A 14,601-nucleotide genomic window follows, 5' to 3' on the forward strand; every position below is an offset into this window, starting at 1 on the left:
GTATGTATCTGTTTGTAATAAAAGCCAGGCTGGATGTGCCAGTCCAGAGTTCCTGTTTTACCCTCAAAGTGATGTGTCGTCTCATTATTGGGGGAAGGATTTATTGCATGCTGTTCCAGTTGACTGCTAGGAGTACAAGCCTATTCGTATGGTTCCTATTCAATGGTCTACAGCATTCATATGCTTGGGAGAATTTAAAGGTTTCTCGGATTCGGTGATTGTGGTGTCTGCCAGAGTGCTTGGAGTCCTCAGGAAGCACTAGGAGCATCCATTAACGGAGGTACTCAGTCGGGGTGCCAGGTGATCCGTTACATGAGGTGTCACCAGTGTTCTGTAAAATGGCATGAGCACTTCCCTCTTTGATTTCAGGCAACAACTCACTGAACCAAAAATGTACCTCTGCTGAGCCATCTTACAGCTGTGTGAAGCAGCAGGTCTGTGTGTTCCACACCTGTCTCCTCCAAGTGAGCCCTGCATAACCTTCTCTGTAGACTCCTGGCCGGAAAAGAGCACACTATTTTCATAGCGACACCCATGACTTCTTTCCTATTTAAAATCTTCCCACACAATGCTTGCTGATGAATAATACAATGATAATTAAGGATGTCCGGGAAAGATTCACTTTGTTTGCACAATGCAATGAACCCACTAGTGTGGCCTACCATTGCTGGAGCTCCATCAGTTGTGATAGAGATGAGCTTGAAAAGAGGCACTTGGCTCTTGTTAACAAACTCCATGAAAGCGTTGAAATCATCTTCGCCTCTTGTGTGTCCTTTCAATGGCAAAACTGTGAGCAGCTCTTCTGTGGCACTCATGTCATCAAAAACCATTCTGATGAAAACACATAAGTGAGTCACATCCACCATATCAGTCGACTCGTCGAACTGGAGGGAAAAACACTCACATGCGTCAATGTCCTTTTTCAATTGCTCCTCCACATTCTCTACCATCACCTCACATCGCCATGTAACAGAATTCCAGGATAATTGCATGTCCTTAATAGCGGCAACAATCTCTGTTTTGTTCTTAAAATCACCAAAGAGTAAAACTTCTATAAGGCAAGTATGTGTCTGGAAAAAAAAAAAAAATAACCAAAGTGTGCATCTGCATCCTCAACAAATGCTTCTTTCACAACTTCGCCATCCTTGAAAGACTTATGTTTAGCAAGAACATGACTGACTCGATATGATGCGATGGTGGCCGCCTTACCCTTGGTGTTGGGCCTCGTAAAAATGGATTGCCGTGGTGCAAGCTGACTCTTCAATTCCCGCACTTTATAAATGCATAGAGCAGTTTTAGCAGGGAAATCTGGCTCATAGTTTTTGTGCACTGTTTTGAAATGCCACTCCAGATTGTCCTTTTTCGGTATGGCCATGCTGAGATTGCAAATGAGACAAATGGACTTTGAGTAAACAAAAAAATAATCCTCCTCTCACTCTGAATGAAAATGGTAAGTTTTAGATTTTTTACCTTCTGCCATTTTTATGGGTTGCTACCGAACTTTAATGGTGGCGAATACTACACCAATGAACCTGTGACCTGGCACAGGCTGCACGTCGACGTCAGTATACGCATATGGTATGTTCCGCCAGTCATAGGCGTGCGCAGCCTATTGCATTAGGGTGTGCACCCTAAAGCACAAGCACACGCCGCATATATATATGTATATATATGTATATATATATATGTATATATATATATATATATATATATATATATACACATACACATACATACACACATACACACACTGCTGTGTGTGTGTGTGTGTGCTGTTAGTGTGATGTGTGTGTGACGGTGCTGGTAGTGTGCTATGTGGGTGAGGGTGTTTGTGTGTGCGCGCTTGTGAGGGTGCTGTTAATGTACTGTGTGTGAGGGTGCCGTTTGTGTGTGTGTGTGTGCGCTTGTGAGGGTGCTGTTAATGTACTGTGTGTGAGGGTACTGGTAGTGTGCTGTGTGTGTGTTTGTTAGGGTCCTGTTTGTGTTTGTGAGGGTACTGTTAGTGTGCTGTGTGTGTGAGGGTGCTGTTAGTGTGCTGTGTGTGTGTGAGGGTGCTGTGTGTGGGTGCTGTATGTGTGTTGGTGCTGTGTATGTCTGTGGGTGCTGTATGTGTGTTGGTTCTGTGTATGTCTGTGGGTGCTGTATGTGTGTGGGTGCTGTATGTGTGTGGGTGCTGTGTATGTCTGTGGGTGCTGTATGTCTGTGGGTGCTGTATGTCTGTGGGTGCTGTGTATGTCTGTGGGTGCTGTGTATGTGTGTGGGTGCTGTATGTCTGTGGGTGCTGTATGTCTGTGGGTGCTGTGTATGTCTGTGGGTGCTGTGTATGTCTGTGGGTGCTGTGTATGTCTGTGGGTGCTGTATGTGTGTGGGTGCTGTGTATGTCTGTGGGTGCTGTATGTCTGTGGGTGCTGTGTATGTCTGTGGGTGCTGTATGTCTGTGGGTGCTGTATGTCTGTGGGTGCTGTATGTCTGTGGGTGCTGTGTATGTCTGTGGGTGCTGTATGTCTGTGGGTGCTGTATGTCTGTGGGTGCTGTGTATGTCTGTGGGTGCTGTGTATGTCTGTGGGTGCTGTATGTCTGTGGGTGCTGTATGTCTGTGGGTGCTGTGTATGTCTGTGGGTGCTGTGTATGTCTGTGGGTGTTGTATGTGTGTGGGTGCTGTGTATGTCTGTGGGTGCTGTATGTGTGTGTGCTGTATGTGTGTGGGTGATTGTGGGGGTACATTACTTGCTATCCCCCCTCCCTTCTTACCTTTTGTAGGGAGGGGGGATCCTTGTTGCTGCTGATTCCATCCCTGGTGGTCCAGTGGAGAGTGAACTCTAGCCCCTCTGGGGCAAGAGTTCACTCTCGCGAGATTTGAGCGTTGCCGCGGCAACGCTCATATCTCGCGAGAGGAACCCGGCAGAGCTGCCGGCAATAGCTCCGCCGGGTCCTCTCCTGCCTCCCTCCCTGCATGTGGGTCAGTGAGGAGGGAGGCTGAGAGCAGAGCCGGCGCTCAGATAGCGCCGGCTCTGCATGAGCCGACAGGGGAGATCCTGAGATCTCCCCTGCCGGTCTCAATATACATAGGCGTGCCGCGGGATTAGGGTGTGCCCAGGCACACCCGGCACACCCCGTGCGCACGCCTATGCCGCCAGTGGCAGCAGAGCCGGACTGGGAACAGAATGGAAAAAAAGAATTATTCCAGCCTTATAATTCATTGTGTCACATAGTGTGTTTTTATTTTCTTATATTCACTACAGACAGGCCCCCACCTCCCCTGTCCCATACTGTTCTTTTTTTGTTATGGAATAATAAACATTTATTACCAGTCCTTAAGAGTTGATGGATTTAACGTAGGGCCTCAGTAGTGCGAAACACAGCTGCAAGCCGCTAAAGCATAGTCAGGCCGAGGTAAACAATTACATACATACAATAGAACGGTAAAGCAAACCAAGGAACACAGAAAATCAGAGTAGTCAATAGTGATGTCCCGAACGGTTCGCAGGCGAACATAGCGTGTTCTCGTTCGCCATGGACGGCGAACATATGCGATGTTCGCTCCGCCCCCTATTCGTCATCATTGAGTAAACTTTGACCCTGTACCTCACAGTCAGCAGACACATTCCAGCCAATCAGCAGCAGACCCTCCCACCTCCTAGACAGCATACAATTTAGATTAATTCTGAAGCTGTATTCTTTTTTTGTTTTTATTATTATTTTTTTTATGTTTGTGTTTATTATACATTATCCTCCATAGCCAGTAACCTGTGTTTATTATACATTATCCACCATAGCCAGTAACCTGTGTTTATTATACATTATCCCTCCCATAACCAGTAACCTGTGTTTATTATACATTATCCTCCCATAGCCAGTAACCTGTGTTTATTATACATTATCCTCCCATAGCCAGTAACCTGTGTTTATTATACATTATCCCCCCATAGTCAGTAACCTGTGTTTATTATACATTATATTCCCATATCCAGTAACCTGTGTTTATTATACATTATCCCCCCATAACCAGTAACCTGTGTTTATTATACATTATCCCCCCATAACCAGTAACCTGTGTTTATTATACATTATCCTCCCATAGCCAGTAACCTGTGTTTATTATACATTATCCCCCCATAGTCAGTAACCTGTGTTTATTATACATTATATTCCCATAGCCAGTAACCTGTGTTTATTATACATTATCCCTCCATAGCCAGTAACCTGTGTTTATTATACATTATCCTCCATAGCCAGTAACCTGTTTATTATTATACATTATCCCTCCCATAGCCAGTAACCTGTGTTTATTATACATTACCCCCCCATAGCCAGTAACCTGTGTTTTTTATGCATTATCCCCCCCATAGCCAGTAACCTGTGTTTATTATACATTATCACCCATAGTCATCTATCGTTGGACCTAGGCAGCATGATGTCTTAGGCCGGCCCAGAGAGTGAGTGAGTGCATAATATAATATATATGTTCAGAAACATATTAGTAATATATGTAAATCGGGTTCATGCAAAGAGGGTGAAAAGGTATTAAAGAAAAACACACTTATTGCATCAAATTTACAAAGTCAAACTTTTAAAAGCTTTCCTCATTTCTTTCTCGGGATGAGGAACATATCGGTTGTAGACTGAGGATTTCCATCTGCCCAATCTTTTAATAATATGCACTGGAGTGTCAGTGTTGAAGGAGACCGAAGCTGCCCCTATTCTAAATGAAAGACCCGAGACATGGATACAACCCAATCTTAGGAGTAGTGTTCTGATGTAGAAGATGAATTTAGCCGTAGTCAGAGGGATTCAGTGAGAGTAGTGGTGAAATGTGTGTGGCATGACTGAGTGTGGGTAAGTAAGAGTCAAGTATTTTAACTGGGCACTAGTTCTAGGTGGGATAAAGTGGTATAGCGGATGGATGAGTAGTTTGGTTCGTTTTAGAGGTTTGTAGAGAAAGTATATAGTGATCATGATTTTTAGCGATATCCAATATCTGGTGTCACAATAGCTTGCATTTAAAAAAAAAACAAAAAAAAAAACTTTTTTGACTGTAATATAATAGCAGTCAGTTTCCTTCACACGTGTGCGTTTCAGGGCCTGCCAGGGCACAGTGTCACACCAGTGCAACTCATATCTGGTGTAACAGTAGTGTACATTAAAAAAAAAAAAAAAAAAATACAGGGGGCTTGTTGTCACCTTTTGGGGACCCTTGGTGTTGTACGTGGCTGGGTGGAGGAAGAGACCTTCAATGACATCAGTGAGGACAAGGAACGGGGCATGGCTAGCTTGGTATCCAACCTTGTGCAAATGGGGAGTTTGCGGTTGTGCAAATGGACTGTTTGTGGTGCGTTAAATGGGGAGTTTGGTCTGTCACTGTGAAGCGAGCGTAACCCTTACACTACCTGATCGATACATCATCATACCTGATGTTTTAAAGCACGTTATTCCAAACAATTTAGGAATGTTAGGTGATTTATGCCCTTTATGGATTAAAACCAGACTCTGCATCAACTATGTAATTTTCCATGGGAGTTTTGCCATGGATCCCTCTCCGGCATGCCACAGTCCAGGTGTTAGTCCCCTTGAAACAACTTTTCCATCACTATTGTGGCCAGAAAGAGTCCCTGTGGGTTTTAAAACAGGTATGTGAGGTAAGGGTTAGTCTTGGAGGCCATAAGCTTTCCTAAAGAGATGGGTTTTAAGGCACTTCTTAAAAGATGCAAGACTAGGGGAGAGTCTGATGGCGGTAGGCAGGCTATTCCATGGGAAGGGAGCCGCCCGCGAGAAGTCCTGCAAGCGCGAGTTGGCCGTACGGGTGCAGACAACGGACAGGAGGTGGTCGCGAACATTTGCGGAAGTTCGCGTTTGCGAACGGAAAATTTTATGTTCGCAACATCACTAGTAGTCAAATAAAGCTGGGTTATAAGCAATAAAAACACAATTTAGTAGTTAAACACACTCTTGGGTAGCAAGACACCACGACAGAGCATTGACTGAATGAAGCAAGGTACAAGGTGCTGAAAATGAGTTGGGGCTGCTTCGAGTTCAGAATGAGATTAGGGAACTGGAGAGGAGATGGGAAGTCTAGTTAACATAGGGGAGCTGGCAATGAGATGGGGATAGTAATGAGGTGGACATCATACCGGGCTGAAGAATAGACAGGTGGGGCTGGTGAATAGATTGTGGGGTTTGAAGATCAGATTGAGGTTTATAGGGACACTATAGTCACCAGAACAACTACAGCTTATTGAATTTGTTCTGGTGAGTAGAATCATTACCTTGAGGCATTTTGCTGTAAACACTGTCTTTTCAGAGAAAATGCAGTGCTTACATTACAGCCCAGTGATAACTTCACTGGCCACTTCTCAGATGGCTGTTAGAGATCCTTCCTAAAATGCATCCAAACATTCAGTATCTCCTCCCTCTGCATGCAGACACTGAACTTTCCTCATAGAGATTCATTGATTCAATTCATCTCTATGAGGAGATGCTGATTGGCCAGGGCTGTGTTTGAATCATGCTGGCTCTGCCCCTGATCTGCCTCTTTGTCAATCTCAGCCAATCCTATGGGCGAAGCACTGTGATTGGATCAGGCTACCACTTCTGATGATGTCAGCAGACTGCTTGTTTTTATGAGGCGGACAGGGCAGAGCCAGCAGTTTCAGGCTTGAATACAGTAAAATTTTGCTATATTTATGGAGTCATGAGGGGCCCAGGGGGGCTAAATGGTGGTTTTAACTTTATAGGGTCAGGAATACATGTATAGTGATCCTTTAATGTTATTTTTTCAATGTATTGTTTTTGTTCATCCCACACACATGTGCACCATGCTGACATAATTCAGTACTAGTTTGGTATAAAATCAATTCCAGGGCTGTTATATATTGTTTGCTTGGCTTTAGGTAGGTTAAAAAAAGGATAATAGAACATGACAACATTTTTAAAACTGTTTGTACTACATTCAATAGACATATTTATGCCCACTGAAATGCAGCACAGTTAAGCATTATATTGTATTATTTAGTTGCTTTTATTCTATTTTTCTAAAATAGTTCAGTTTCCCTGGATACAGAACGTATAAACATCAAACCTTTCCATCGATGGTTCTACACGTGAAAAGGAGTAATTTGTTTGCCACTAGGATTGAAATGCGGCAAGGACAGACAAGTTTAGCGACCATTTTCTCATATAACTTAACATCTTATCTTATTATGTTTAAGGAATTTGTATTAACAAAACTGAGTATTGAGAGCTTATGATACATTTATTGAATAGAACTCTTTTGAATACACTTGATGTACCATAACACACTGCTTATGTGGGTACCAAACATGTCACTCTCCTACACTGTACCTGTATTTATCCCAACAGACAGCTGGTGGGGTCAGTTTACTAAACCAGGAATTAAACAGAATTAGTAGGAAATTGTAGATTTGAGTCCAAATCTGATGAACTGTAAGCTATATCTCCCTCTCTAAAATAAAAGTGCAATTACCCTGTATTATTTAATCATGACCAATCCCTACTTTCACCTTTAGGGAATAAACACCCTAAGTGGTTTTAAGTTATATAAAAGGTGTGAAAGCTGCAACTCCCACAATACTTTTGCCAGATTTTAGACTGCTCAAGTTAAAATTAACTATACTAGAGAACTATGGTTTAATTTGGCAAGCCATCAGAGGAGATGCTATTCAACCCAAGCTGCATCCTTCCTAGTAGATGGGAATTATAATTCATCACAAGCTGGGAGTCCACATTTTGCTTAGTGTAGAAAACACATTTCACATGTTTTAAAAGGTATTGCCACATGGTGTACTATTAATCACGTCATTACATCTTGCCTAGCAATCAAATATCAAAGTCATTTTTTATTTTCCAGTAGCCTGTAATTTAGGATTTATATTCACTAATCAAACTGCTTTTCCGCAGCAGTTTTATCAAAGATTTTATGTTTCTGATGAAGGTTGAATCAAATAATCAGCAATTTCGAAGAGATAGTGATATACATCAGTCCGCCTGGCGATCTCATAGGCAGTTTCGCCGACTTTATTTTTCAAGTTTGGTTTGATGTAGCGATTCATCAACAAAAGTTCTAGAATCTGGCGGCAGTCTCGGTTCCCAGAAGCAAGGTGCAGTGGGGTCAGTAAGCCTTGAGTTTGGGCATTGATGTCTGCCCCATGTTGAAGTAAAAATGAGGCTACTGGAGTGTTGTTCCACTTGCACGCACTGTGCAGAGGGGTCCATCCATCTACTGTAACAGCATGCACATTAGCCCCTCTGGCAATCAGCTCCCGCACTATGTTAAGGTGACCATTGTAGGATGCTCTGTGGAGTGGGGTGTAGTGGTCTTCATCAGTGGTGTTCACTAGATGTGGCTTAGTAGACAGAATTTGCTGAACTGTGTTGAGCTGCAAGAAGGAAATGTGTTTGTTAATTTCTGTTGCTAAACATAACATAAAATAACTTTATTTATCTTACAAAAGTCATTAATTTGGTTAAAGGGACACTGTAGGCAGCCAGACCACTTTAGCTCACTGTCCCAGTCCCCTTAACCCTGCAATTGTAATTATTACAGTTATTGATAAACTGCAATAATTGCTTTGGTAGGTTAACTCCACCTCTAGTTGCTGTCTGTCAGCCAGCCACTAGAGGCACTTCTGGTCGCTTAAATGACGCTGGACGTCTTCACGTTCTGCATGAGGATATCCAGCATCATCTAAAACCAGAATAGAAAAGTATTGAGCAATGCGAGTCCTAAAGCGAGTGTGCATTAGGTCCCCATCATCGGTGGAGGAAGAGCGGAGGCGAAGGCAACATTGTAGGGGGGGCGCAACATTCTTTTCCTAGCACTATAGTTTCCCTGTAATCTACAACAAACTAGGACAGAGACATTTGAATACATAACCTTCAGCTGTTAGCAATATAAAACTCAAGTGACAATGGCTAAATGTAGAAATTAACAATTAAAGCACCATCTATAAAACTGAACCAAATTGTTGTGTTCTCTGGAGCAATTAACTACTTGAAGTTACACTACCCATAACCTTAGTGTAAAAAGATAACGATATAGAAATATACCCCCCCCCGCCCTAAATATAGAACTTGATATCTACAAAATCTTGATGACAGGTGTCAATATATTTTCAACAGGATTGCTCTGCCTACTCTGTTGTTTTCCGCGGCAAAAAGGAGCAATTCTGGGGGGTTGTCTTCCAGTTCCTTCTCCTGCATTTGGTACCATTCTTCTGGTTTTTCTTCCGTTTCTTCATCAGACTCCTCAGGCCAGAGGCTCTGCGTCCCAGTGGGAATTAGATGTCCATGGGTCTTTAATAGTTCGAGCTGGTTGAAGTCTTCAGGAAAGTCCATGAGCTTCTCATGCAGGTCACATTCAAACTCATTATTTCTTTCTAGGTAATCATCTTTATCATCCTGCGCTTCGGTGACAGCTTCTTGCACTGTATTTATCTTCTCTGGAGAACTTGTCATCTGAAAAACACAACGGGAGTCTAAAAAAAAATGGGAAGCAATACTTTGATATTTTTCAAATCATAAAAAGACAAGAATTTTTATAAACGTTTTAAGAATGATTCTCTATCTATATGCGTGTTTCGAAAAAGCTTTAAGAGGGTCTATATTACTATAAACACACAATAAATGAAAATTAAAGAGGGCTCACGTGCTGGCAAGCTGTGATTCTGAGCAATGTAATCTAAATTGTCAGGTTTGGAGAATATGTGTATAGTTCAGTTCATTATGGATTTGGTATGTGGATAAGCCATAAATCCAGTAATTAATTAGGCCAGTTAAAACAAACACTGTCTTCCTGCATTCCTGAAGTGGTAATCCGCTAAAATAAATTGTATTTGCGTTAATTGTCATTTGTAAAAGGTGTATAAAACCCAGAGAAATAATCAGCACAGATCAAATTACCGGCTGGCTGTACCACGTTGCGAAAATATAACCAGGTTCTTCATAAGAAGGTAAAAACATTAATGAAAAGGAATAATAAAAAAAGCGCTACATGCACAGTTGTGTTAATGAAAAATCGTATTTTCTTCTCCTTTTTACAAAATGTTTCCTCTTTTCACTCTGCATGGGCTAATACATCATATAATCACACCATAGGACAGGCGGAATATGTGTTTCTCACATCCCTATTCAGAGCAACACGACCTCACTCTGACATAGCTGGAATTGGCGGTGATAAAGACAAATACAATTTTTATGATCAATGGGTTTTGCATTATAAGCAGGCCCAATTGTTATAGAAGTATTATCTTTTGTCCTCATCTGCTTCAGACAGCATTACTTAATCGTACACCATAGGTAGTGTCACACGTCATTATCATGATAAGGGCCCCTGAGCTAGACATATTATTAATGCACTTGCATATGACGTCAACAGCATTATATATTCCCATATCTTTCAGTGTATGCATGGTAAAACACTCAGAGGTTAAAAAAAAAAAAAAATACAACATAAATAGCATTTTTGTGTTTTTCTCTCTCCTCTTTTGTTTTTGATTTCCATATTAAAGAATCCCAGGAATTGAAAGGTTATGGTAAAAAAAAAAAAAAAAAAAAAATCTACTTGCCCTAGCAGGGGTTGGCAACCTTTGGCACTCCATATGCTGTGGACTACATCTCCCACAATGCTATTTGCATAATTCTGGCAAAGCATCATGGGGGGTGTAGTCCAAAACATTTGCGGTGCCGAAGATTGCCTATCCCTGGTAGAAATGGTAAATGGTAGTGTAACGGCACCCCCAGGCATAAAGAGGGGTTAAAAGCCGTTTAGTAGATCTTCCCTTCCAGAGACACAGGCACAGCTACTGTAGACACCAATACACCGAACCGGAGAAGCATATGAATGCTCTCAAACATACGAATGCTGTAAACAGCTGAATAGGAAAAACCATACGAATAGGTTTACACTCCTAGCAGTCAAACTGGAACAGCATACAATAAATCCCCCCAAGAACGAGACAAGGCTCCGTTTGAGGGTCAAGCAGGAACAGACAGAGCTGTGGGTTTATTGTTCTTCTATACACATTCTTACACATTAGTACCACCCACAGGGTTTTGGAAAACAACCAATAAACACGTACAATAGACGCAGACACTCCCACACAAAATCCTCCCCTCTGCCTGTGATACAATTACCTTACACAATGGGTAATGTAATTATCACAGGCAGAGAAATACAGTTTTTCCACATTATTCATAACATTTTAAAAGTATGCATCACATCCACATAAATCTACATTTTCAGAATCAGCATACTCCAAATACAAACATCCGTCAAAATCATACAAATTGGTCCAGTGGTTCAAAAGATAGATCGTAGTCCTTTGTGACCAAATGAAGCATGGCTTTTCTGCCCAAAACCAGTTCCACAGAGTCTTCTATCCAGGGGATAATTGGGAAGTAATCCAATTATCTCCAAGGACAGAGGCAAAACTCCATTGAATACATGGCAGCAAAAGACAATAAAATACATAAAAATATATAACTGTGCAGCCATTGCATAAAAACAGGTACATTCAACATATCCCCAGATAGCTCAGATCTGAGCGCACATTATTACTGAATGGCGCTCAGATCACATACATACAGTTCAATTGTCATGGAGCCAAAGTCTTTCATTATATGAATGGGCTCCATGGCATAGCTATCTGGGGTATCACTGCTCAAACAGGGCAAGCACCGAATGACCCGGCTTTCGTGTCTTTGCAGGGGAAAATCAAGCGTTTCAACATGGGGCCATAGTCTAAAGGCAGCAGGCGGGCAACCAGGCTCCTCCAATGCACAGTAGCGAGATTGGTCTCGTCACAGGTAGCTAAAATAGTAGCCCAATCTACATGTCCTGACACAAAATAATTTTAAAATGGGACACCTGTCAGGATAACGACTGGGCCATTTACACAAATTAAATCCAAATGAACAGACGGAGACAATATGTATTTGGAAACTCTCCAACTTAGCTTTAGTCATAACCTTTTGCATCAGTTTTACCATTCAGATTTAACTTGTGAAAATATTTGTGAAATCTGCCACCCTCCCCTATAGTTTCTCCCTCTGTCTCTCGCAACGTGTGTGTGTAATGTGTTGTGTGCCAATTGTGTCTTGTTTGCTGGCTGTGTGTATTATGCGTGCGTGATGTTTGCTGACTGTATATAATGTGCGTGTGTGATGTTTGCTGACTGTGTGTAATTTTGCTGACTGTATATAATGTGCGTGCGTGTTGTTGACTGTGTGTAATGTGTGTGTAATTTTGCTGACTGTATATAATTTGCGTGTGTGATGTTGACTGTGTGTAATGTTTGCTGACTGTGTGTAATTTTGCTGACTGTATAGAATGTGCGTGTGTGATGTTGACTGTGTGTAATGTGTGTGTGATGTTTGCTGACTGTGTGTAATTTTGCTGACTGTATATAATGTGCGTGTGTGAGGTTTGCATGCAATGTGTAGTGTGATGTTTGTAATTTACTTAATTTGCCCTGCAGGCATTTTTGTATTTCCAATTTCTCTTTTATTGAAAATTTCAAGGATTAACAGAGCATTGGTCAAAATGCAAGGGTTACATGACAGGAACAGGCATCCACATGATGATGGGAATATACAAGATTGTATACACTAATGACATTTACTCTATTGAGTGGTCCAGTTCCCACGGTAGTAGGTGTATTGGCAAAGAAGAGAGTGTAAAATACATCTTAAAACATAGTACAGGTATCTAAATTTACTTCATACACATATCACAGTATGCCCTGTTGTAGTGTTAGGACATCGTATGAACCAGTTACCGTAATTGGGCAGAAAAGGGGGAGGGGGGAAGGTTCAATGCATAGGAAGGGGAAAACATTTATAGTGAGAGAGAAGTACTAGTGGGGAAAATAAAGGGGGGTTCAGAGTATATGTCATATACGGAAGGTGCTCCATTGTGTGGATAAATATACGGCTCCGACCCAACCATTGAACACGATAGTAACCATAAGGTGACTAATCATAAATCAGAAAAAAGTTTAAGACATATCGAGTAGAAATAATAGAGTGAGATGGAAATTAGTGCTACAAGTCAGCTCAAGATTGTGTTCGGGTTCGAAAGTGTTGCTAGCATCGGTAGGTGTATTAGGTTACATGTGGATACACAGCAAGATGTCAGCATGGAATTATCACGAAACCCTGCCCTCCCATAAAACGTGCGTTTATAGGAGTGTTGCTGTCGGCAATGAAAAAAATGTCTCAAGCATGCGATCTATAGTGTGCGGCCATTAAGGGGCTGAACTAAGGTTGTGTTAGTGGAAGATATTAGAGTTGTGGTTTCTGCAGCCAACTTTCCCAGAATTTGGTATGAGTGGCTTCTTTGCCTTTTAAGCGGTAAGCCAGTGTTTCATACTGACACGTAGTATCAGTATCACTCTATTCCACACTTTTTGTAAGGTTGGGGATCTGTATTCCTCCAATACCCCTTGCAATGCTGTTTTTTGCTGCTTGCAACGTTTACTATAACATAATTGTTGGGAGAGGACAAAATGTATAGTGATATATGTAGGAGGAAACATTCTGGTGTAAAGGGAACGAGTTTGGGGACCTGGCTGGCACTATTTTAACGATCAATGGACCACCCAAAATCACACTCAGCCAACCTCCACACAATCGATCTCAGCCAAATATAATAGCATGACAATGGTGGACACGACACCACTAGAGATGCTTGCTGTCACTCATCGCCATGTGTGACTTCGTGAAATGAGGTTGGATGTCATCACTCAACGCTTTGCATGAGAACGTCTAATATTCCCAAAATCCCCATAGGAAAGCACGGATTCAATGCCACACATGCGCATTGGTTCCCCCCCCCCCCCCCCCCCATTCTAAATTAAACAAACTGTTTAATAATGGGCAATTATCCAGTGTTGCCCACACAACTGGGTGTGCTATAAAATATAACATCAGTTATTGAAAATACAAATTGATTAACACTATCTGATTATGCAATTAAAAGGAAAATACTCTTTGGCTGGCTGAGTGTGATGGGAGGTTTGTGGTAAGCACATTGAGAGTGATAGGCTGTGTCAATCTCTCCATTCACTACACTATGCATGGAGAGCACAGGAGAGTGAATAAAGGTAGGTGGTCTTTAAATCACACAGCTACAACATGGACTCCCATCACACACAGCCCATAGCTACAACATGGACTCCCATCACACACAGCTACAACATGGACTCCCATCACACACAGCCCATAGCTACAACTTGGACTCCCATCACACACAGCCCGTAGCTACAACATGGACTCCCGTCACACACAGCACATAGCTACAACATGGACTCCCATCACACACAGCACATAGCCCATACAACATGGACTCCCATCACACACAGCACATAGCTACACTATAAAACATGTACTCCCATCACACACAGCCATGATCCATGCACAGGGAGCAGCTCCACAGACTGACACCAAGCTCTGGATTAGAACATGCACTGGGCTCAGAGCACGCAGGAAGCTCTCCCAAGCTAGTTCTCACCTCTCAGACTGCAATCTGTACCCGGAAATGCAAACAAGAACTACAGCTCCCGGCATGCTCTGGGAACGTGCCGATGA

General features: G+C 42.1%; 1 protein-coding gene across 1 annotated transcript; it reads right to left on the reverse strand.

Moving 5' to 3' along the window:
- Nucleotides 1–7,295: 7,295 nt before the first annotated feature.
- On the reverse strand, nucleotides 7,296–14,555 carry ANKRD49 (ankyrin repeat domain 49). The gene is made up of 3 exons (XM_063444942.1): nucleotides 14,525–14,555; nucleotides 9,151–9,471; nucleotides 7,296–8,393 (listed from the first exon to the last, which is right to left on the reverse strand). The coding sequence occupies exons 2-3, from the start codon at nucleotides 9,469–9,471 to the stop codon at nucleotides 7,932–7,934; spliced, it is 783 nt and encodes a 260-aa protein (XP_063301012.1). The 5' UTR covers nucleotides 14,525–14,555; the 3' UTR covers nucleotides 7,296–7,931.
- Nucleotides 14,556–14,601: the final 46 nt, after the last annotated feature.

This window comes from Pelobates fuscus, chromosome 1 (genome assembly GCF_036172605.1).
Source record: "Pelobates fuscus isolate aPelFus1 chromosome 1, aPelFus1.pri, whole genome shotgun sequence".
NCBI classification, from domain to species: domain Eukaryota; kingdom Metazoa; phylum Chordata; class Amphibia; order Anura; family Pelobatidae; genus Pelobates; species Pelobates fuscus.